The following is a 24,877-nucleotide window of genomic DNA, read 5'->3' as shown; positions in this document are numbered from 1 at the left end:
CATGTAGCGTTATCAAACCTTCCAGTTCAGATGCAAACCATCTCTTCCGTATAGGTCCCACCTTCCCTGAAAGAGAGCCTAATGATCCAAAACTCTTACGTCCTCCCTCCTACAGCAACTCCTTAGCCATGAGTTGAACTGTATAATTGTCCTACTTCTGGCTTTACTCACAAGTGATATGGGTAGCGATCTTGAGATCACAACCCTGGAGGTCCTGCCTTATAACTTAGTGCCTAACTCCCTAAACTCCCTATGTAGAACCTCGCCACTCATCCTATGGACTGTTCACCCTCCCTCCTGAGAATGCTGAGGACTCGATCTGAGATGTCAGCACCCTGGCACCTGGGTGGCAACATATCACTTCGGAATCTTGTTCTCGCCCACAGAATTTCTTTTCTGTTCCCCTAACTGATTAATACCCTATCACCACAGTACTCCTCATCTCTCCACCCCCTCCTCCTTCTGAGTCACAGAACCGGACTCAGAGCCAGAAACCCAACCACTGTGACTTTACTCTGCTAGGTTACCCCCTCAGCAGTATCCAAAGTGATATACCTGTTGAGGGGGAATGTCCACAGGGGTACTCTGCACTGGCTCCTTAACCCTTTTTCCCTTCCTGACTGTCACACTGTCTCCTGTGTCCTGCACCTTGGTTTTAACTACCTCCCTATATGTCTATCAATCACACCTTCGGCCTCCAAAATGATCAGGAGTTCATCCAGTTCCAGCTCCAATTCCGTAAATGTAGTTTGTTAGAAGCTGCAGCTGGCTGCACTTCATGCACTGTGTCACAGACACAGACACCAGAGGTCTCCCTGCCTTCCCACAACCTGCAAGTGGAGCATTCAACTACTGGCATCTCCACCGTCATAACTGAGCAAATGTAAAGAGGGGAGGGGAAAGAAACTCTACCTAGATTTTTCCTTTTTTGCTTTCTCTGACTGAAGCCTCTCCTCATTGAAGCCAAGAAAATTACTCCAAGCCATGCTCTAATTTAGACAAGATATCAAGCTCCCTTTTTGTCTCTTTGACTCAGTTTGTCAATAGATGTCATGTCCAGAGTAAGAAGATCCCATGTTCTGTTCTTTATATATGCAGTTAGTGATAGGATTTTGGGCTTATTGGAGTTCAATGTGACTAGCAAACTACTTCCAGCAGGTCAATTTTTTCACCACACTGCAGGCTGTTTTTATGTGCACTATGCAAAAGAACTTTATCTAAAATCTGACCACTGCACACAACAGGATGCTGAGTGAGCACGTATTCCGCTCATAAAAATTCAGTCCAGGTTCTCTGGTTATGGCCTATTTGCACAGACAAAATACCAGACTTGTGCAATCACTGGAATGTGCGCATACATCTTGACATCAGTTCCACAAATCCACCTCCAAGACCTGTGAACATTTTTGGCCACTCCTGCCAAAGCAGACCTTAACAAGAGATTAAATCTGGCTCAGCATTAGTTGTGAGGCACCCTGCCTCCCTGTTCCACTGACAATGAGGCCTGAGACATCAACGTATTCTCCCTTTGAACTCCTCCTCGTCACACTATCTCTGGTGGTCCAGTTGACCTTAGAGCAGTCTCCTTAACCCACTGCCAATTGCCACCCCATAACGGGGGTCTCACGTCCAACCCCATAATACAGTACCACAGAGCCCTCAAATTCTTGGCCAGATCCTCCTGACTCCATCCCCACACTTTGCACATGATTCTTGTCTGATATGTCTGACAGTACCGTCCAGCAGTCAAGTCCTCTTACCACCCCCAGCTATGACTCCATCAGATCTCCTCACACTCTCTGGTTGTCACTTTACCTCAGCCCACACCAGACCATTAAGCACCCTTGACTGGCTGTACAATTTTCATTTTATTGTGAGTGGCTCCTAACTGGGGGGTGATTAAAGGTGTGACATAACAGCCCAGAAAAGTCCATAAGTTTAAATACAATAATTACTATTTATATAATAATAACTTAAAAATAGATGGCATTTGTAATATTAAATGCTATATCAATATTACATTTAAGTATTATATAATATAATTTATTATACAATATTATATAATATGTAATACAGTGATTTCTGGTTAATTGGCATATCAGTTAATTGGCCAGTACATTTTGACCCAAATTAAAAGGCTGTCCCAATTAAACAAAATTTTATGGAAATAATTACAAAGATATAAAAAAAGACAAGCAACCATTTTACTGAGTAACAATTTATGTATTTAAATGAAATACAGAAAAATCAGAACACTAACAATACAATAATGGTGTATTAGTTCCTAATAGTTATCAATGGGGGAATTAATTCAGTATATGCTGCTGTGTTAATTTTATTGACTGTAATTGAACAAAACCAGTGCAGACACCTAGTGCAGATAATGAACTGCCTTGATACAATGCTTTTGATTATTGCATCTTTCAGCTGAAAAAATGGGCTGAGAAAATGGCAGACAGAATTTATTGCGGACACGTGTGAGGTCTTGCACTTTGGTAGGACCCATGAGGGTTGGTCTCACACAGTGAACGGCAGGGCAAGGGGATCTGGGAATATAAGTACATAATTGATTGAAAATGGCATCACAGATAGAGAGAATCATAAAGAAACTTTTTGGCACATTGGCCTTCAAAAATCAATGTATTTAGTACAGATGGGATGTAACGTTGAAGTTGTATAAGACACTGATGACACCTGATTTGGAGTATTGTGTGTAGTTTTGGTCACCCACCTACAGGAAAGATGTAAACAAGGTTGAACGACTACAGAGAAAATTTACAAAGATATTGCCAGATCTGCAGGAATGATGGACTTATAAGGAATTTAGGACTTTATTCTTTAGAATATAGATGAATGAGGGGAGATTTGATAGAGGTATACAAACTTATGAGGGTAAATGTAAACAAGCTTTTTCCACTGAGGTTGAGTTGGATTACAACCAGAGGTCATGGCTTAATGGTGAAAAGTGAAAGGTTGAAGGGGAATAGGAGGGGAAACCTCTTCACTCAGAGGGTCGAGAGAGTGTGGAATGAGCTGCCAGCACAAGTGGTCCATGTGGGCTAAATTTCTAAGTTTATAGAACGTTTGTATAGGTACATGGATAGTAGAGGGTATGGAGGGTTACAGTGCTGTTCATTGAGAGTGGGCAGTTTAAATGGTTTTGCCATGGACTAGATAGACTGAACAGACTGTTCCTGTGCTGAACTTCTTTATGACTCTAAATCTTTGTTTTCATTGTAACAATCAAGTGGGTTGCTGATACCTCCAAATTCAATAGTTCAGTAGTTCTATTTAATATCAGATGTATACAATACACATCCTGAAATTCTTTTTCTTCACGGACATCCATAAAAACAGAAGAGTGCCTCAAAGCCCCTCCTTTCCCCCCCCCCATTCACAAGCAGCAGCAAAGCAATGACCCTTCCCCCACCCCACCACCTTCAAAAAAAATAAGCATTGGCACCCTCCATCCACCAAGCAAGCAATAGAAAAATCCCCAATAAAGACCATGATCTGCAGTGTGACAAAAACTAATCATTCACCGGACAATTTAACATACTACAGGCTCTCTCTCTATCCCTAATAAAGGGGAAAAAATGCTGTCCCCTTTCACAGCAAGAAGGGAGACATAAGTGGCTGATTAGTTCTATGATTTGCAGATTGGCAATAGTCTCTCACCTACCAATGAGAGAGAGAGAGAGAATGCAGCTCACCCAAGTACACAGTCTCTGATGTTAATCCGCTGTTTCTCATTTTCTGTTCTCTCCCTCAGCGCTTCAGTTGGTGGTACCGGTATAGAATTAGCCTGTCCACAGGGCCACAAAGCCTGAAGCCCGCAGGCATGCTCATCTTCTAGGCTGTGTCCTTGGGATATTGAAAAGCAGCCAGCTGTGAGCCCCTGGGAATGGGTCCCACCACTGCAAAGAACCAAACTCTGAGTGTAGCTTCAGTCAGAGTCTTCAAGTGACCCCCCCCCCCCACCCCCCGAGCCCTGAAAAGGAAAAACAGAGATATCAAAGATAGAAATAAATCTGTTTCTGAGAGATGCAAGCAAAAGAGTCACTGTTCAGCGCCATCTTAACTTTGCCCCGCTTTCCAGAATTTTGCAGAATATTGACAAGATCTGTCTGCGTGAAAACTTGGATGGCTTCTTTTGTTGGGATATTAAGAAGCAGCCAGCCACGAGCCCCTGGGAGCAGGTCCCACCACCACAAAGAACTGAAGTCTGAGTGTAGCTCCAGCACAGGGTCTTCCCATCCACCCTGAAAGGGAAAAGGAGTTCCTAACTTGTAGAAGTAGTGAAATCGTTTCATTTGCACTTGAAGTTTGGGGAATCTTCAAGCATGAATTATTCAAACAGCAGTGAGCAAAACAGTTTGAATTGTCTTCCTACTTATTTCTCACCAAGTATCAGAACAAAAATCACTGCTTTTTGAACACAAACACATGCCACTGATGCTATTTAAAAACTGTTTGCTCTAAGCACGGTGTAGTGTCTAACGGCCATGCAAGTAAGTGCACACGATGACTTTAGGTAGAAACTGTTCAGCACGGTCTCCTGCCTCAGTACAGTATCCCAAACAAACAAAGGGACAATTTTCTCAATTAGTTTTTGTTCTTTAAGAAATTTCCAAATAAATGGCTGACCCAATTAACTGATAGCCAAGCAAACGGAATTCAATGTATTTAGAAAGTATTGTTATTTATTACAAGATAAATATTTATAATCTTTAATATATAAATAATTATATTATATATAACAATTAATGTTAATTTTGATCCTGTTGCAAAGTAATCACACAATTAAAGAAATTTTCACAGCTTTGTTTAGTACTGTGTTTGTCAACATGGAGCGGAGAACAAGTTTATCTGGCAGGAGCAAAGGATGTTGGGAATGATGGGTAGAGTGCTGCAGGAGGGGCGTGGAACAGGTGGCAGGAATTGGCGCAGGTGCAGACACACCCAGCACTGAGACACCAGGCGAGGTCATTTGATTCCAAACAATTGGATTATTGATCATTACAGAATGTCTCCCCAATGCTTCCCACTCTCTCCCCTCTCCCTTCCCCTTTTCCCAACTATGATTCCCCTCTTCCTCCCCCTTTCCCACTCTCAGTCCGTACAGAGACCCATATCAGAATCAGGTTTATCATCACTCACGTATGTCATGAAATTTGTTTTTATTTATGGCAAGATTTATTTACGGTGCTTGTTAAAGCTTCCTTGCTATCTTGTGACAAATATTCAGGCGGAACAATATATTCACCGTGTAGCGCAAGTGCCTTTGTGTGCTGGACGAGGGAGTCACTGGTAAATGATTTCTGAAACTAGAGCTAATTTTAGATTGCTAATAGTAACAGTGGATTGTAGACTACTGAATGGAAGTGCCTCAACATATTTGCAGAGACCAAATGAAGCAAGAGGGACCTGACCTGGGTTGTAAGGCTTGTCAGACAATGATGAATCAGTATGCCACCACTAGCTGAATCAATATTGTGTCTATGTGAGAATGTAAACACACATGAATGGGGCAGGGCAGGATGACAAAACGTTGCAGCAAAAAGCAGTGGAATCAAATTGATCATTTAGTAAAACATTCTCTGCTTTCCATTTTCCATGTGCCTACATTTCTGCCTTTTTAATATTTCTCCTCTCTTTTTGAACCTAGTGACGATTTTCTACAGCTAAGTGAAGGGTCAGGCCTTAGAGTGACAAGGGCCAAATGCAGGAAAAATGGGACATAGTATGGTTAATATGGCTGGCGTGGAGTGGTTGGCCAAAGGGCCTGTATTCATAAGACATAGGAGCAGAATTAGGCCATTTTGTCCATCGAGTCTTCTCTACCCTGATCTTTTTCTTCCCCCAGCTCATCCCCACTCCCTGGCCTTATCCCCCTAGCCATGTCCAATCAAGAACCTCTCAAACTCTGCCTTAAATACACACTGCAATCCAGCCTCCACAGTTGCATGTGGCAACAAATTCCACAAATTCACCATGTTCTGGCTAAAGAAATTTCTCTGCATCACTTTTTTAAATAAACATCCTTCTATGCTGAGGCTGTGCCGGCTTGTCCTAGACTTCCCCACCACAACAAACATCCTTTCCACATCTACCTTTTCTAGGCCTTTCAACATTTGAAAGGTTTCAATGAGATTCCCCCCTCAATAAACAATAGACAGTAGGTGCAGGAGTAGGCCATTCAGCCCTTCTAGCCAGCACCGCTATTCACTGTGATCATGGCTGATCATACACAATCAGTACCCCCGTTCCTGCCCTCTCCCCATATCCCTTGACCCCGCTATCTATAAGAGCTCTATCTAACTCTCTCTTGAATGCATCCAGAGACTTGGCCTCCACTGCCTTCTGGGGCAGAGCATTCCACATATCCACCACTCTCTGGGTGAAAAAGTTTTTCAGCATGATGACCTACCACTTATTCTTAAACTGTGGCCTCTAGTTCTGGATTCACCCATCAGCGGGAATATGCTTCCTGCCTCCAGTGTGTCCAATCCCTTAATAATCTTATATGTTTCAATCAGATCCCCTCTCATCCTTCTAACTTCTAGCGAGTACAGACCCAGAGCTATCAAACGTTCCTCATATGATAACCCTTTTATTCATGGAATCATCCTTGTAAATATCCTGTGAACCCTCTCCAATGCCAGCACATCTTTTCTTAGATGAGGAGCCCAAAACTGTTCACAATCCTCAAGATGAGGCCTCACCAACGCCTTATAAAGCCTCAGCATCACATCCCTGCTCTTGTACTCTACACCTCTTGAAATAAATGCCAATATTGCATTTACCTTCCTGATCACCAACTCTACCTGCAAGTTAACCCTTAGGTTGTTCTTCACAAGGACTCTCAAGTACCTTTGCATCTCAGATTTTAGGATTTTCTCCCCATTTAGAAAACAGTCTGCACATTTATTTCTACTACCGAAGTTCATGACCATGCATTTCCCAACATTGTAATTTATTTGCTACTTTCTTGCCCATACTCCTAATCTGTCTTAAGTCCTTCTGCAGTGTGCCTGTTTCCTCAACATTACTTTCTCCTCCACTAATCTTTGTCCCATCAGCAAACTTGGCACCAAAGCCATCTGTTCCATCATCTAAATCATTGACATACAGCATATAAAGAAGCGGCCCCAACACCGATCCCTGCAGAACACCACTAGTCACTGGCAGCCAACCAGAAAAGGATCCTTTTATTCCCACTAGCTGTCTCCTACCAATCATCCAGTGCTCTAACCATACCAGTAATTTTCCTGTAATACCATGGGCTCTTAACTTGGTAAGCAGCCTCATGTGTTGCACCTTGTCAAAGGCCTTTTGAAAGTCCAAATATGCTGCATCCACTGCATCCCCTTTATCTATTCTATGCGTAATCTTCTCAAAGAATTCCAACAGCTGTGTCAGGCAAGGTTTTCCCGTAAGGAAACCATGTTGACTTTGCCCCATCTTGTCCTGTGTCTCCAAGTACTCCATTACCTCATCCTTAACAATTGACTCTAATATCTTCACAACCACTGAGGTCAGGCTAACTGGTATAAAATTTCCTTTCTGTACCTTCCTCCTTTCTTAAATAATGGGGTGACATTTCCAATTTTCCAGTCCTCTGACAGCATGCCAGAGTCCAATGATTTTTGAAAGATCATTACTAATGTCTCCACAATCTCTAATGCTACCTCTTTCAGAACCCTAAGGTGCAGTTTATCTGGTCTGGGTGACTTATGCACCCATGAGGTCTTTCAGCTTTTTGAGGACCTTCTCCCTTGTAATAGTAACTGCATTCACTTCTCTTCCTTCACATGCTTCAACATTTGGCACACTACTAGTGTCTTCCACAGTGAAGACTGATGCAAAATACTTTTAGTTCATCTGCCATCATTTTGTTCCCCTGTTATTTCTCTGGCCTCAGTTTCAAATGGTGCTATATCCACTCTCATCTCTTTTTTTTTACATACTGGAAAAAAGCTTTGTACTATGCACTTTGATATTGTTGCTGGCTTTCATGCTTCTTCTTTTCCCTCCTAATGACTCTATTTGTTGCTCTCTGTAGGTTTTAAAAAGCTTCCCAATTCTCTGTCTTCCCACTAATTTTCGCTTTGCTAATTTTTCCTCTCTTTTGCTTTTACATTAGCTTTGACTTCCTTTTGTCAGCCACGGTTGTATTATTTTGCAATTTGAATATTTCTTTATTTTTGGAATACATCTATCCTGCACCTTCCTCATTTTCTCACAGGAACTCACACCATTGCTACTCTGCTGTCATTCCTGCCAGCATCTCCTTCCAATTTACTTTGGCCAACTCCTGTCTCATACCACTGTAAATTCCTTCACTGAAATACTGCTACATCAGACTTTACTTTCTCCTATCAAATTTCAAGTTGAACTCAATCATATTGTGATCACTGCCTCCTCAGGGTTCTTTTACCTTGAGCTTTCTAATGACCATCAGTTCATCGCATAACACCCAATCCAGTATAGCTGATCCCCAAGTAGGCTTAACAGCAATCTACTCTAAAAAGCCATCTCGTCGGCTTTCAACAATCTCACTACCTTGAGATCCATTACCAACCTGCCTTTCTCAATCGACGTGCATGTTGAAATCTCCAATGTATATCATAACATTGGCCTATTGACACACCTTTTCTATTTCCCATTGTAATCTGTATTCCACATCCCAGCTACTGTTGGGAGGCCTGTATAGAACTGCCAGCAGGGTCATTTTACCCTTGTAGTTTCTTTTGCTAGAGGAGTCAGGCTGGGGAGACACGCCTTCTACCTAGTCATGTCCTTATCAATAATGCATGTGAAGCCCCCGGCTTCCTTGGCTGCATAAATCAAGGGAAAACACTCTCCAGTCCTGCCAAACCTATGAGACAGAGACGGCTCTACCACTCCAAACCCCGGTTTGTGTGGATGCTGTGTAATTTGCTACCCTGTTGCAACTCAGTGCCACGAAATAACAGAAATTACACTACATTAAAGGGATTATATTTGTATATATGTATTTACCCATATATTAAAAAATTATATTTATAAATGGCTAATTTGAGGGAGCACAATTTTAAGGTAATTGGAGTAAAATATAGTGGAGATGTCATAGGTAAGTCTTAACGCAAAGATAGTGGTGAGTGCATGTAATACCCTGATGGGGATGGTGGTAGACAGATACGTCAGGGACATAAAAGAGACTCATAGATAGGCGCAAGGATGATAGAAAAAGGGTCAACTATATTAAAAGATTGGCACAACTTTGTAAGGAAAGGGCCTGTACTATGTTCTAACATTGCTTTCTTTAGCCATTAAAGTGAGCCTTGTGGAAAAATGGGAAAGGTACTAACCAAGCAGCACTTCCCACTCCAAAGGGACTTTAAAATGGAGGCTACGATCTAAACCTTGTCAGCTAGTGCAAATGTAGCCTGAGGTGGGTGGGGCAGTGAATTTACTCTGCTGATGAAAACTTTTCTTTTTCACTACAGGGCGTATAAAACCATCGAAGAAGATGATCTAAAGTTTCCTTTGGTATACGGGGAGGGAAAAAAGGTAGGGAATAATGTTGCAAATGAATATGAGCATCTGTATTGCTAGAGGCCATTCAGGGAAGAGGTTAGATGCTGATTGCTGCAATGAAATACGAGCTCGTCCCACTCCTCCAGCCATTTCATCCCAAGGAGGCCCTCCGTTGGTCGGAAGTTGACCATGGATGTTGCGTCCCAGCTGTCTAGATACGCAGGCCAGGGCAGTACGATATGGAGAGCAAGCTGTTGCCCATGTGGCAGGCTTCCCTTCTCCACGCAGCTGAAGAATCCAAAGCAATGGCTGAGCTGATACAGTTTGGCACCAGCAGCATTGCAGAGTTGCAAGTCAGCATTGAACTTGACATAAGACTGCTTCAGGGACTCCAGCCCTGGGTTTTTCCTCCGAGTTTACTCCCAAGAGTGGGAATAGCCACAAAGCAGAAGAGGTTTGAGATCAGAGATTTCCTTCTCCTAGATGAGCTGCCAAACACGGTTGACGAGCCCCATTTGCCCAAAACGACTGGTTTTAAGGCATCAGTAACGTACTTTTGCCCCTTCTCCTATCAGTAGAAGCAGTTCTGGCAGGCATAGTCGCTAAGCCACATGTGAAGGCTAGAAGCTGGACTTGGTTGTCAGAGACTATATGAGATGCAAACCATCGGGAGTATTTAACAGATAGTGGGAGCTTGTCCCCACTACCTCCCTCGAATATGACAACCTTTAAGGAACCTTGCATCCCAACCCCCCACCTGAAAGAACACAGTTCCTTTTTATTATTATTCTTGCAAGGTTATTTACTGACATATAGAATGTAATTATTTCCCAAAGTCACATGCTGATAATTTAAGCAGGGCCCATCAATGACCCAACCATGCTGTCATTCAAAGCTTCACTGTGAATTAAACCTGCCACTTGTTTCAGCCCAATACTTTAATACATATTCCTTGTCTGAGTAAACAAGCACATTTGAATCTGAATGGTTATCTCTACAAATAATTTCCATTCTTTTTCCAGCTGAATCTTAGACCTTTCCATTAAACAATAAGACGTAGGATCAGAATTAGGCCATTTGGCCCATCAGGGTTACTCCACCATTCCATCATGGCTGATTTATTTTCTCTCTCAACCCCATTCTCCTGCCTTCTCCCTGTAATCTTTGACACCCTTGCTAATCAGCAACCTGTCAATCTCAGTCATAAGTGTACCCAATGACTCTGCCTCCATAGCCGTCTGAGGCAATGATTCCAAAGATTCACCACTTTCTGGCTAAAAGAATTCCTCCTCATCTCTGTTCTAAATGGACGTCCTTCTATTCTGAGGCTGTTCCCTCTGCTCCTGGACTCCCCCACTATAGGAAACGTCCTTTCCACGACCATTCCATGTAGACCTTCCAATATTCAATAGGTTTCAATGAGGTCCTCGCTCATTCAACTAAACTCCAGCAAGTACAGGCCCAGAGCCATCAAACACTGTGCGTGCATTAACCCTTTAATTCCCTCTCAACTCACACTGCCTGCATTATTTGTTTATTTAGCGATACAGCGCAAATTAGGCCCTTCCAGCCCTTCGAGCCATGTTGCCCCAGCGACCCTCAACAAACCCAATTAATCCTAACCTTGTGGGACAGTTTACAATGACCCATTAACCTACCCGGTGCAACATTGGACTGTGGGAGGGTACCAGAGCACCCGGGGAAAATTCACACATTGCACGGAGTGGACCGACAGAGACTCCTTACAGATCAGTGTTGGAATTGACGTCCGAACTCCGGAACTCCCTGAGCTCTAATAGCATCGCGCTAACCGCCAGGCTACCATGGCACCCAATTTAGTCTAAAAAATTTAGCTAAAAGTGCTTTGGTCCATTGTAAAATGGGCACCTAAGTTGCTATATAAATGTAACCCAGCTTGTCCGGTTTCCAATACAACCACAATAATTGTATCTCATGAAGAATTCATTTTACACAAAATGCTGTGGAGCTTTTCAGATAAATTGACTATATAAATGCAAATTTGTTCTTTCTCTACCAGTCCCTCTGGCCCTTCTAGTCAATCTCATTCCTTCTTTAGGCTTTTATTTTTCCATCCATTTTTAACAATCTAATCTTTTGCTTTGACATCTATAAAGTTCATACAATTTCTGCCTCACCATCTCAGACTGTTCTACGATATAAATATATAAACCTTTCTCATCTGGTTTTTAAGGGAAAGAAAAAAATTTGCATATATACGGTTTTTATCATAATCTCAGGAAGACCCAAGGTATTGTAACAAGTAATGATATGCTTTTAGTATTGTAGTCACTTTAGCAATTTAGGAATAAAACACAGAATTTAAGCATGTAAATTTGCACAAACGCCAATATGGAAAAGACAAGATATTAAGAGTAAAATTTATTCTCTGTCATATGCTCTTAAGTGTCCAGTGAAATAAAATATGCACACTGCAATCCACTTTGACTTATTTTAAAGGAAATGAGTATTAGGAGCAGGGTTCAAAGCCTATTTATCACTTTTATAGAGATAAAGAGAGATTAGCTTTATTTGTCGCGTGTATATTGAAATATACAGTGAAATGTGCTGTTTGTGTCAGTGATCAACATAGTCCGAGGATGTGCTGGGGGCAGCTGCAAGTGTTGAGGCACTTACGGCACCCACATAACATGCCCTCAACTCACTAACCCTAACTGGGACATCTTGTGGGTGTAGGGGGGAGCTGGAACACCTGAGGGAACCCACATAGTCACGGAGAGAACATACAACCTCCTGTCAGACAGCGGCAGGAATTGAATCCCAAAAGCTAGCATTTTAAAGCATTACACTAACGACTAGTCTATCATGAGACCGTAAAAATCACACAATTCAGATTTTTCTACCCCAGTCTTTTCTGTGATGTTTTGTAGGGCTAGATCACCAAAAAAAAAAATTAATCTGGGGCCAATACATTTTTTGTTGGAACTTGCTATGCGCAATTTCCAGAAATTATATTATAAAATTATAAATTATGACCAGAAGTTCCTGCTACCAGGTTGTATCTCTAAGTAAATACACTATAAAAGTACCATTTTAAAATATTTTGGGATGTTCAGCCATATGTATACTTTCCTTTCTTCTTCATTAGATATTCTTTACTAATTGTATTTTCCTTTGTTGGTGTCCCAAAGACTCAGTTTCCTGCCTAATATGTCCCGTTTGCCTGTTCTGAATGATCTGTGCCAAACGAACTTGCTGACAGTCAAGCTAAGTAAAACATTACAAGTTCTCCATAGACAGAAATGCCTTCACCCCTCAATTAACATGACAAGTTGGAACTATGGATTGTGTTAATGAAGCACAGGAAAAATACAAGGCTTGTGCACTGTAAAAAAAATCTGTTTCTCAGAAAAGCCCGTTCTGTCGTAGAAACTCCCCATCTCCAAGTCCAATCAGTGTATCACAGGATAAAAAATGAATGAGAAATTGATGCTTTACATGGTTATTGAAATTCACCTCGTGTGTCAATTTCACTGGTGGATAGATATTGGAACTCATAAATATTCAAAGGTTCGCTGATTGAACATTTGCAAGATGTGAAATGCTCAGTGCATCCAGTTCAGGACAAATGTAGCCTGCCACATAAAACTGTAATGTCACCATTGAGACATATTATTTATCCCTGGACTACTCCAGAATGGTCAGAATAATATCTATAGTTCAACTAGAATCACAGTTTCAAAGCGTTGATTCTTTTATGAATGAGATGTGAACAGAGATCTGGTCAGCTCACTCATGTCTGTAAAAGATCCATACTGGAAGCCAAGTTCAAAGTAAATGTATTAAAGTATGTTTATGTCACCATATATTACCATGAGATTCATTTTCTTGCAGGTGTTCACAAGACAATTAAGACTTCACGTTCAGATTTATTTTATCATATGTACATCGGAATATACAGTGAAATGAGGCATTTGTGTTCGCAATGATCACAACCTGAGGATGTGCTGGGAAAGCTGTAGCCACACATTCCAGAAAGAGCACAGTACGTAGTGTAGTAGCTAGCGTAATGCTGTACAACACCAGCGATTGGGGTTTAATTCCCACCGTTGCCCATAAGGAGGTTGTACATTCTCCCTGGTGACCACATAAGTTTCCTCCGGGTGCTCCGGTTTCCTCCCACATTCTAAAGATGTACAAGTTAGGGTTAGTGAGTTGGGGCCATGCTATGTTAGTGTCAGAAACATGGTATCACTTGCGGGCTGCCCATAGCACAATCTTTGGACTGTGTTGGTTGTTGACACAAACAACACATTTCACTGTATGTTTCAATGTACAGTAAATGTTTTTTTAAAAAAAAGCTCTTCTTAAACATAGAATACCCACTACGTTCAAAATCTCAGTGTTGGATATGGTGGAGTTGGACTGCACCCAATCAGGGAGCAGGAGCACGAGAAGAAGTGGTGATTTCACTTAGGTTCATAGCTGAAGATTTTTTTTAATGCAGCATTTTGGGGCAGTTTTTGGATTTGAATTACATCCAGTAAGTAAATAGGATTAATTAGGGAGGGCAAATAAAATAAAGCAGGAGCAAGTGCAGCGGCAGTTTTGTGAGTGGGCAGTGTTGGAGGGGCTTTGGCTCATCAGGCGTGAGCAAGGTAAGTATCTGATAGGCTTCTTCTTTATTCATCATCCCTCATCTGTTAGGGCACGGTTAGTGCAGTGAGAATGGCTGCAGTGGCTGTGTTTTGTCTCGTGTGTGAGATGTTGGGATTCGGGGAGACCTCCAGCCTCTTGGATAACCACATCTGCACCCAGTGCACCAAGATGCAGCTCCTCGGAGAATGTGTTGAGGAACGGGAGCTGCAGCTCGGTGACCTTCGGCTCATATAGGAGACTGAGGAAATGATGGGAGCTACAGGGAGGTGGTCACCCCGAGGGTGGAGGAGGCAGGTAACTGGGTGACTGTCAGGAGGAGGAAGGGAAATGGGCAGCCTGTGCAGAGTACCTCTGTGGCCATTCTGCTCAATAATAAGTATACAACTTTAGATACTGTTGAGGGGGACACCCTACCGGGGGAGCCACAGGAACTGGGTCTCTGACACGGAGACTGGTGCTGTGGTTCAGAAGAGAAGAGGTGCAGAAGACTGTAGTGTTGATAAGCTATTCCATAGTCAGAGGAATAGGGGCAAGATTCTGTGGACACAATTGAGACAGCCAGGTGCTACATTGCCTCCCAGGTGTCAGGGTCAGGATTGGGTCCACGGTATCCTAAAGGGGGAGGGTGAGCAGCCAGAAGACTTGGTACGTATTAGCACCAGTGACATGGGTAAGGACGGTGAGGTCCTGAAGACAGATTTTGGGGAGCTTGGTAGAAAGCGGGAAAGCAGGATCTCCAGGAATTGCTGCCTATGCCACGTGCCAATAAGGGTAAGAATAGGACGATTGGCAGATGAATGCATAGTTAAGGAACTGGGTAGTGATTCACATTTCTGAATCATTGGGATCTCTTCTGGGGAAGATACAACCTGCACAAAAGGGACGGGTTACATCTGAACCCAAGGGGGTCCAATATCCTTCTGGGCAGGTTTACTAGAGCTGTTCAGGAGGGCTGATGATGGGGCAAAATTACAGTCAATGGGATGAGTTACAATGTACAAGGGGAGCAAAATCGAAAAGGGTGATGAATACAGGAGTGAATGTGTCATCTTTGAATGCACGCGGTATACAGAATAAGGTAGATCAATTTGGAACACAGTTACAGATTGGCATGTATGACATTGTGGGCATCACTGAATCGTGGCTGAAAGAAGATCATAGCAGGGAGCTTAACATACAGGGATACACACTGTATCAAAAGGACAGGCAGGTAGGCAGAGAGGGTGGCATTGCTCTGCTGGTAAAAAAAAAATGAAATCCAATGATTAGAAAAAGTAACATAGGGTCAGAAGTTGTTGAATCATTGTGGGTAAAGCTAAGGAACTGCAAGGGCAAAAAGACCCTGATGGAAGTTATATATAGACCCCTAAACAGTAGTATGGATGTGGTATGCAAATTACAATGGGAGATAGAAAATGCATGCCAAAAGGGTAATGTTACAATAGTTATGGGGGACTTCAATATTGGGAAAATCAGGTTGCTGCTGATTTTGGATCAATGGAAAGTGAATTTATAGAATGGCTACGGGATGGCTTTTTAGAGCAGCTTGTGGTTGAGTTGACTAGGGGATCAGTTAGTCTGGATTAGGTGTTGTGTAATGAACTGGATTTGATTAGGGAGCTAAGGGTAATGGAACCCTCAGGAAGCAGTGATCATGATATGATAGAGTTCACCCTGCAATTTGAGAAGTCTAAAATCAGATGTATCAGTATTACAGTGGAGTAAAGGGAATTACAGAGGCAGGAGAGCAAGTTGGCCAGAATTAATTGGAAAAGAACTCCGGCAGGAGATGACAGCAGAGCTACAATGGCTGGCATTGCTGAGAGCAATTCCGAAGACGCAGGATAGATACATCCCAGAGAAGAAGAAGCAGTAGTATTCTAAAGGCAAGGTGATGCAACTGTGGCTGACAAGAGAAGTCAAAGCCAATATAAAAGCCAAAGAGAGGACATGTGACAGAGTAGAAATTAGTAGTAAGTTAGAGGATTGCTAAGCTTTTAAAAACCAACAAAAGACAACTAACAAAATCAAAAAGAAGGAAAAGATGGAATACAAAGCTAAGCTAGCCAGTAATATTAAAGAGGGTACCAAAATTTCTTTAGATATATGAAGTGTAAAGAAGAGGCGAGAGTAGATATTGGACTGTTGGGAAATGATGCTGGAGATGTAGCAATGCGAGACAAGGAAATGGCAGATGAAATTATTATGCACCAGTCTTCACTTTTGAGAGTGTCAGGACACAGAATTGAGTGAAGGTACCATTCCTAAGGAGAAGGTGCTTGGGAAACTGAAAGGTCTTGATGGTAGATAGGTCACCTGGACCAGATGGCCTTACACCCCAGGGTTTTAGAAGAGGAGGCTGAAGAGATTGTGGAGGCATTAGTAATGATCTTTGAAGAAGCAATGGATTATGGCATTGTCCAGAGCACTGTATATTTGCAAATGTCACTCCACTCTTCAAGAAGAGAGAAAGGCAGAAGAAAGGAAATTATAGGGCAGTTACTCTGACCTCTGGTTGGGAAGATGTTGGAGTCAATTGTTAATGATGTGGTTTCAGGGTACTTGGAGGCACATGATAAAATAGGGCGTAGTCGGCATGGTTTCCTTATGGGAAAATCTTGCTTGACAAATCTGTTGGATTTCCTTGAAGAAAAAGAATTTCAGGATGTATATTGTATACATTGCTGTCACGTTAAATGTACCTGTTGAAACCTACTGAAATAACAAGTAGGATAGACAGAATGGGTGGATGTTTTATACAAGGATTTTCAGAAGGCCTCTGACAAGGTGCCACACATGAGGCTGCTTAGCAAGTTAAGAGCCCGTGGTGTTGCAGGAAAGATACTATCATGCATAGAGCATTGGCTGATTAGCAGGAGGCAAAGGGTGGGAATAAAGGGAGCCTCCTCTGGCTGGCTGCTGGTGACTAGTGGTGTTCCACAGGGTTCGGAGATGCTCCTGCTTCTTTGTAATTTATACGTCAATGATTTGGATGACGGAATTAATGGCTTGTTTGTGAATGATATAAAGATTGGTGGAGGGGCAGGTAGTGTTGAGGAAGCAGAGAGGCTACAGAAGGACTTAGACAGGTCAGGAGGATGGGCAAAGAATTGGCAGATAGAATATGGTGTCAGTAAGTGTAAGGACATGCACTTTGGTAGAAAATATAAAAGGGTAGACTATTTTCTAAATGGAGAGAAAATTCAAAAATCTGAGGTGCAAAGGGATTTGGGAGCCCTTGTGCAGGATTCCCTAAAGGTTAGTTTGTATGTTGAGCTGGTGGTGAGGAAGGCAAGTGCAGCATTAGCATCAATTTTGAGAGGACTAGAATACAAAAGCAAGGATGAAATGTTGAGGCTTTGTAAGGCATTGGTGAGGCCTCACTTAGAGTACTGTGAGCAGTTTTGTGCCCCTTATCTAAGAAAGGATGTGTTGTCATTGGAGACGATTCAAAGGAAATTTGCGAAAATGATTCCGGGATTGAAAAGCTTATCGTAGGAAGAGTGTTTGATGACTGGGCCTGTACTTGCTAGAATTCAGAGGAATGAGGGGGGATCTCATTGAAACCTATCAAATGTTGGAAAGTCTCGATAGAGTGGATGTGGAGAGGTTGTTTCCTTTGGTGGGAGAGTCTAAGACCAGAGGAGACAGCCTCAGAATAAAGGGGTGCCCATTTAGAACAGAGATGAGGAATTTCTTTAGCCAGAGAGTGGTGAATCTGTGGAATTCATTGCCACAGGCAGCTGTGGAAGCCAAGTGTTTATATTTAAGGCAGAGGTTGATAGATTCTTGGTTAGTCAGGGCGTGAAGGGATAATGGGAGAAGGCAGGAGATTGAGACTGAAAGGGAAATGGATCAGCCGTGATGAAATGGTGGAGCAGACTTGATGGGCTGAATGGCCCAATTTTGTTCCAATATCTTCTGTCATGGTCATATGGACATACAAATTTACTTTGAACTTTGAAAAAGCACAAGCAACAATAATAACATAACAGCAAATCAAATAAAAGAAAAGCAGGACAGATCTTCTTTATGCTGCATCCAATATTTATTCTTTGAATTGGATGACAAACAACACATTATTTGGTCATTGCTAATTAAAAGAGTCCTTTATGCATCTCAGCTGTGGGGTTAAGTGAAAAAGCAGGCCAATGTTATTAAAGTGCTGGGAGAGTTCCAGAGCTTGATCGATACAAGTGCAAGTCCCTTCTTACCAGTCTTGAAACTATCTTTTTTATTTCACTGCCAAAATATCTTACCATTAAATGGCAGGTGCTTTTTCAAGAAACTCTTCATTAAATGTTGGTTTACAAATGACATACTGGGGAAGCCAGTAGTGTAGAGTTGGTGCTTTGTTTTACAGTGCCAGCAATCATCTTTGTATGGAAAGACTTTGTGCATTTTCCTTATGAAGTGAGTTTTCTCCAGGTGCTGCAGTTTCCTCCCACATTCTAAAGATGTTCATTGTGGGCATGCTATGTTGGCATTGGAAGTGTGGCAACACTTGCGGTCTGCCCAGCACAATTCTCACTGATCTGCTTTGACACAATTGATGCATTTCACTTTGTTTCAATGGACGTGTTACAAATAAACCTAATCTTCAGTCGTTAAATAGATGATTAGTATTTGAAACGGATGTAGTGTGTCACTGTATATTTACCTAACAAGTGTCACATTATGTAATGAATGAATACTAGAAATTGAGTAAAAAGTGCTATTTATTCTCTGTCCTGACGAAGGGTCTCGGCCTGAAACATCAACAGTGCTTCTCCCTATAGATGCTGCCTGGCCTGCTGTGTTCCACCAGCATTTTGTGTGTGTTGCTGTTTATTTTGTTAATTTGTTTATTGAGATACAGCGCAGCCCTTTGAATCCTGCCACCCAACAATCTCCCGGTTTAACCCTAGCCCATTCACAGGACAATTTACAATGACCAATTAACCTCCCAAATGGTACGTCTTTGGATTGTGGGAGGAAACCAGAGCACCCGAAGGAAACCCACATAGTCACAGGGTGAACGTACAAACCCCTTACAGACAGCAGCGGGAATTAAACCTGGGTCGCTGGTACTGTAAGACATTGTACTAGCCACTATGCTACCGTGTTAGTGGGAGCTTATCCCTCCCCAGCTATGACAACTTTAAGTAACCACAAATATTGTCCTACTTGCTTTATTTTCCTCAATCTTCATTTACTCTTATTCCTCCCTACTACTTTATTGTGGTTGAGCAAATAATGATCAGCTGGAGCGTGATGAAGATAAGATAAGATAAAGATTTGCTCTTTTTTTATGTGTTGAAACATGCAGTGAAATACATTATTTGCATCAAATACCAACACAGCCCAAGGATGTGCTGGGGCAGCCCGCAAGTGTCACCACTCTTGCAGCACCAACTTAGCATGCCCACTACTTACTAACTCTAACTTGCACGTCTTTGGACTGTGGGAGGAAACTAAAGCACCCGGAGGAAACCCACGCGGTGACAGGGAGAACATACAAACTCCTTGCAGACAGTAACGGGAATTGAATCTGGGTCACTGGCTCTGTACTGCGACTTGTTTTTCGCCACTTAAGTTCTGCGAGCCTGGGTTAACTCTTATATGACTGGAAGTTGCATTGCGACACAGGTAGTCTGTGTTTTTGTACTGTCTGGTGCAGCCCTTGTGTGTCTTAAAGTACCTGATAGGCAATGAAATGCATTATAAAGGACTAATTGATGAATTGTAAATAAGAAGTAGCTATATGAACTTAAAATTGATGTCCACGCTGAGGTACAAAATGTGATACTTTTTTTCCACTAGGCCCGTGTGATGGCAACTATCGGTGTGACTCGAGGATTTGGAGACCATGATTTGAAAGTTCATGATTCAAATATCCACATAAAGCCCTTTCTCTCAAGCACACCTGAGGTAAAGTAATCTTACTGTTTTTTTTATATCATGTTTCTTATCAGCAGTGTACGCAATTTATCCAATTGTCTACTGGCATAAATTAATTAATGCCAAATATCCTTTTATTCAGTGTTGGCAAAAAAAAGATGAGACATCCTTCTCTTATTGGTATCAAAACCAACTCCTCAGTCTGGATTAGGTGGTAGGAAACAACAGTGTTCTGTGTGATTTTAAAATTGTCTTTTCCACGTGTGGACATCTTTTCATCCATTTCTCTCGGACTCCAATGTGATAGATACACACTTCGATTTCACATTTGCTAAGCTTGCTTTCCAAATAGCAGCTGTCATTTGAAAGATCACAAACAGTTGTGAGTAAACTTTCAACTATATTGCTTTGTTTAACTTCTGATCTTAAATGGGAGTCCATCTTCAGCTCTTAACATGTAAATGGGAAGCAGCATGAAGTTTAAAAAGTGCTCTTTATAGAACAGCTTTGCAAGTAGGGTCTGTATTCAGAAAACACTCTGTGTGGAGTCACTGTACCTGCATTATTATTGCTCAAGAGTAAAGTGTAAGACAATGGGTCCTTTTGAGTATGTTAAAGAGGAGGGTATAAAATACTTACTGATGGCAAGATGCACAGAACAATCTATTGAGTGTGGAACTGCTGGGATGGAACAGAAGAATTATAGGAACCCTATCTTTGATTTGGGTAGAAGCATAATTTGAGTTCTGGCATTGTGCAGGTGAATCCATAGTTATGTAGAAGGTCAGTCACCTAAAAAAAAAAATACTGGCATGATTTTGCTAGAGAAACTGTGAGGCTGCAATGTTTACAAGAAGGCATGAGCAGAGATAATTGGGATAGATGCAGGAGCCTGTGGCTTATAATGGATATTGATTGCTTATCTATTCCCTGAGATGGTGCAGGAGGAATTATGAAACATACAGTTCCAGAATTGTTTTTTAATTTCTTTTCACTGTCCTCGTTCATTTCTTTAGACGGATCAATTACAGGTAACAAGCCTCTCAGCAGACACCACCACATCATATATCAAGAATTTTTTTTGATCTCCACACAATGCAGACATTCGCATCTCTACAACTTTAAAACTGTTCATAAGAATATAAAACAGCATGGCTCAGGAACAGGCCTATTGGCAAAATGTTGGCAGAACCCATTAAATTAGTAATCAAATGTCTAACTAAACTAACCTCTTCTGCCTACACAATGTCCATATTATTCCATTTCCTGCACAATCCTACGTCTATGTTCAGAGTGCCTTGAGCCGTTCTACTGTAAATACTTCCACCACCACTCCTGGCACCCATCACTCAATGTCCTACACATCTGGTGAACTACTTCTGCACTTTCTCCAAAGCCTCAATGTCCTTCCTCTAATGGGACGAGCAGAATTGAGTACAGTACTCTAGATACAGTCTAACTAGAGTTTTATAAAGCTTCAACATAACTTCCGGACTCTTGAACTCAGTTCCTCAACTAGTAAAGACAAGAATGCCATCTGCCTTCTGTGCCACCCTATGAATCTGTGTAGCTCCAAGTTTCCTCTGCACATCAACCCTGGTAAGTGTCCAACCATTGTGTACTGTCCCTTTATATTCAACGTAGCCAGGTTAAACCATATAACAATTACAGCACGGAAACAGGCCATCTCGGCCCTTCTAGTCCGTGCCGAACGCTTACACTCACCTAGTCTCACTGACCAGCAGTCAGCCCATAATCCTCCATTCTGTTCCTGTCCATATACCTATCCAATTTTACCTTAAATGACAATACCGAACCTGCCTCTACCACTTCTACTGGAAGCTCATTCCACACAGCTACCACTCTCTGAGTAAAGAAATTCCCCCTCATGTTACCCTTAAACTTTTGCCCCCTAAGTCTCAACTGGTGTTCTCTTGTTTGAATCTCCCCTACTCTCAATGGAAAAAGCCTATCCACGTCAACTCTATCTATCCCCCTCATAATTTTAAATACCTCTATCAAGTCCCCCCTCAACCTTCTACGCTCCAAAGAATAAAGACCTAACTTGTTCAACCTTTCCCTGTAACTTAGGTGCTGAAACCCAAGTAACATTCTAGTAAATCATCTCTGTACTCTCTCTATTTTGTTGACATCTTTCCTGTAATTCGGTGACCAGAACTGTACACAATACTCCAAATTCGGCCATACCAATGCCTTGTACAATTTTACCATTACATCCCAACTCCTATACTTAATGCTCTAATTTATAAAGGCCAACATACCAAAAGCTTTCTTCACCACCCTATCCACATGAGATTCTACCTTCAGAGAAATATACACCATTATTCCTAGATCACTCTGTTCTACTGCATTCTTCAATGCCCTACTATTTACCATGTATGTCCTATTTTGATTATTCCTACCAAAATGTAGCACTTCACACTTATCAGCATTAAACTCCATCTGCCATCGCTCAGCCCACTCTTCTAACCGGCCTAAATCTCTTCACAAACTTTGAAAACCTACTTCATTATCCACAACGCCACCTACCTTAGTATCATCAGCATACTTACTAATCCAATTTACCACCCCATCATCCAGATCATTAATGTATATGACAAACAACATTGGACCCAATACAGGTCCCTGAGCCACACTACTGGTCACCGGCCTCCAACCTGACAAACATTTATACACCACTACTCTCTGGCATCTCCCATCCAGCCACTGTTGAATCCATTTTACTACTTCAATATTAATACCTAACAATTGAACCTTCCTAACTAACCTTCCGTGCAGAACCTTGTCAAAGGCCTTACTGAAGACGATATGGACAACATCCACTGTTTTAACCTCGTCAACTTTCCTCGTAACCTCTTCAAAAAATTCAGTAAGGTTTGTCAAACATGACCTTCCACACACAAATCCATGTAGACTGATCCTAATCAGACCCTGTCTATCCAGATAATTATATATACCATCTCTAAGAATACTGTAGCGAAGTACTACATACAGAGCTAGAGATGACATGCAGTTGGTAAGTCGTTTCAAGACTAGTTTATTCAAACTTCGCGGCGCTGGCATTTAATCCCTAGCACCCGCCCTCTCCGGGCGGAAATGACATCAGAGATGCATTACCAAAGTCTCCCCCTGCGCGCTGGCTATTTGTGAGCCGGTTCGCCTGCGCAGGAAGTGGGTCGCCACATAACACCCCCCTCCAGAACTGGCGATACACCCCCCAATGTCCACAGTCTGGATCAGCCTCTGTTTGGGAGGTCTGCCTCTGTGCCGCGGTGCCTGAACATCAACCGGCTGCGCCAAGTCCACATGGGCTGGTTTGAGTCGGTCCACCGTGAAAACCTCCTCTTTTCCCCCAATGTCCAGAACGTATGTGGACCCGTTGTTGTTGATCACCTTGAACGGCCCCTCGTATAGCCACTGTAACGGTGCCCGGTGTCCGCCCCTTCGTACAAACACAAACTTACAGTCCTGCAGGTCTTTGGGTACATGGGTCGGGATCTGTCCATGCTATGAAGTCGGCACAGGGGCCAGGTTGCCGAGCCTTTCGCATAGTCTGTCCAGGACTGCTGCGGGTTCTTCCTCTTGCCCCCTTGGGGCTGGTATGAACTCTCCTGGGACAGCCAGGGCTGCGCCATACGCCAACTCGGCCAATGAGGCGTGCAGATCCTCTTTGGGCACTGTGTGAATTTCAAGCAGGACCCAAGGAAGCTCATCCACCCAGTTAGGTCCTCTCAGGCGGGCCATGAGAGCAGACTCCAAGTGACGGTGGAAGCATTCCACCAGTCCGTTTGACTGTGGGTGGTAGGCAGTAGTGTGGTGTAGCTGCATTCCCAACAGGCTGGCCACTGCCGACCACAGGCTGGAGATGTACTGGATGCCTCTGTCGGAGGTAATGTGGGCCGGAACCCTGAAACGTGCCACCCAGGTTGCAATCAGTGCTCGGGCACAGGAATCAGCAGATGTGTCGGTGAGCGGGACCGCCTCTGGCCACCTCGTGAACCGGTCTACCATAGTTAGGAGGTACCGCGCTCCTCGGGACACTGGTAGGGAGCCCACGATATCCACATGAACACAGTCGAACCTGCAGTGGGTGGATTCAAACTGCTGCAGCAGGGCTTTAGTGTGCCGCTGCACCTTGGCTGTTTGGCACTGCGCACACGTTCTGGCCCATTCACTGACCTGCTTACAAGGTCCGTGCCACGCGAACTTGCTGGAGACCAGCCGGACGGTTGTCCTGATATATAGGTGTGCCAAACTGTGTATGGAGTCGAAAACTCGCCGCCTCCAGGCTGCCGGGACGATGGGGCGAGGTTGGCCGGTAGCCACGTCGCACAGGAGGGTCCTCTCACCTGGGCCTACGAGAAAGTCCTGCAGCTTCAAACTTGAGACTGCGGTCCTGTAGCTGGGCATCTCGTCGTCTGCCTGCTGCGCCTCTGCTGGTGCTGCATAGTCCACCCCCAGGGACAGGGCCTGGACAGCTGGTCTGGAGAGTGCGTCCGCCACAACGTTGTCCTTTCCCGAGACATGCTGGATGTCCGTCGTGTACTCGGAGATGTAGGACAGATGTCGCTGCTGGCGAGCCGAACAGGGATAGGAAACCTTCGTGAACGCGAAAGTCAACGGTTTGTGGTCCGTGAACGCCTTCTAAGAAGTACCTGAAATGCCGGATTGTCAGATACAGTGCCAACAGCTCCCAGTCGAAAGCACTGTACTTGAGTTCAGGTGGTCGTAGGTGCTTGCTGAAGAACGCCAGGGGTTGTCAGCGCCCCTCGGTGAGCTGTTCCAGCACCCCACCGACTGCTGTGTTGGATGCGTC

General features: G+C 43.1%; 1 protein-coding gene across 1 annotated transcript in view; it reads left to right on the top strand.

Moving 5' to 3' along the window:
* The window catches only part of ppm1h (protein phosphatase, Mg2+/Mn2+ dependent, 1H), a 223,091-nt gene that overhangs the window by 174,238 nt on the left and 23,976 nt on the right, over nt 1-24,877 (top strand). Inside the window, exons 7-8 of the mRNA XM_059977530.1 lie at nt 9,492-9,555; nt 19,963-20,070. Of these exons, the coding sequence (XP_059833513.1) occupies nt 9,492-9,555; nt 19,963-20,070 (172 nt within the window). The remainder of the gene's footprint in view (nt 1-9,491; nt 9,556-19,962; nt 20,071-24,877) is intronic.

The sequence above is a fragment of the Hypanus sabinus genome, chromosome 8, assembly GCF_030144855.1.
Source record: "Hypanus sabinus isolate sHypSab1 chromosome 8, sHypSab1.hap1, whole genome shotgun sequence".
Classification (NCBI taxonomy): Eukaryota; Metazoa; Chordata; class Chondrichthyes; order Myliobatiformes; family Dasyatidae; genus Hypanus; species Hypanus sabinus.
This window is presented reverse-complemented; position numbering and strand designations above follow the sequence as displayed.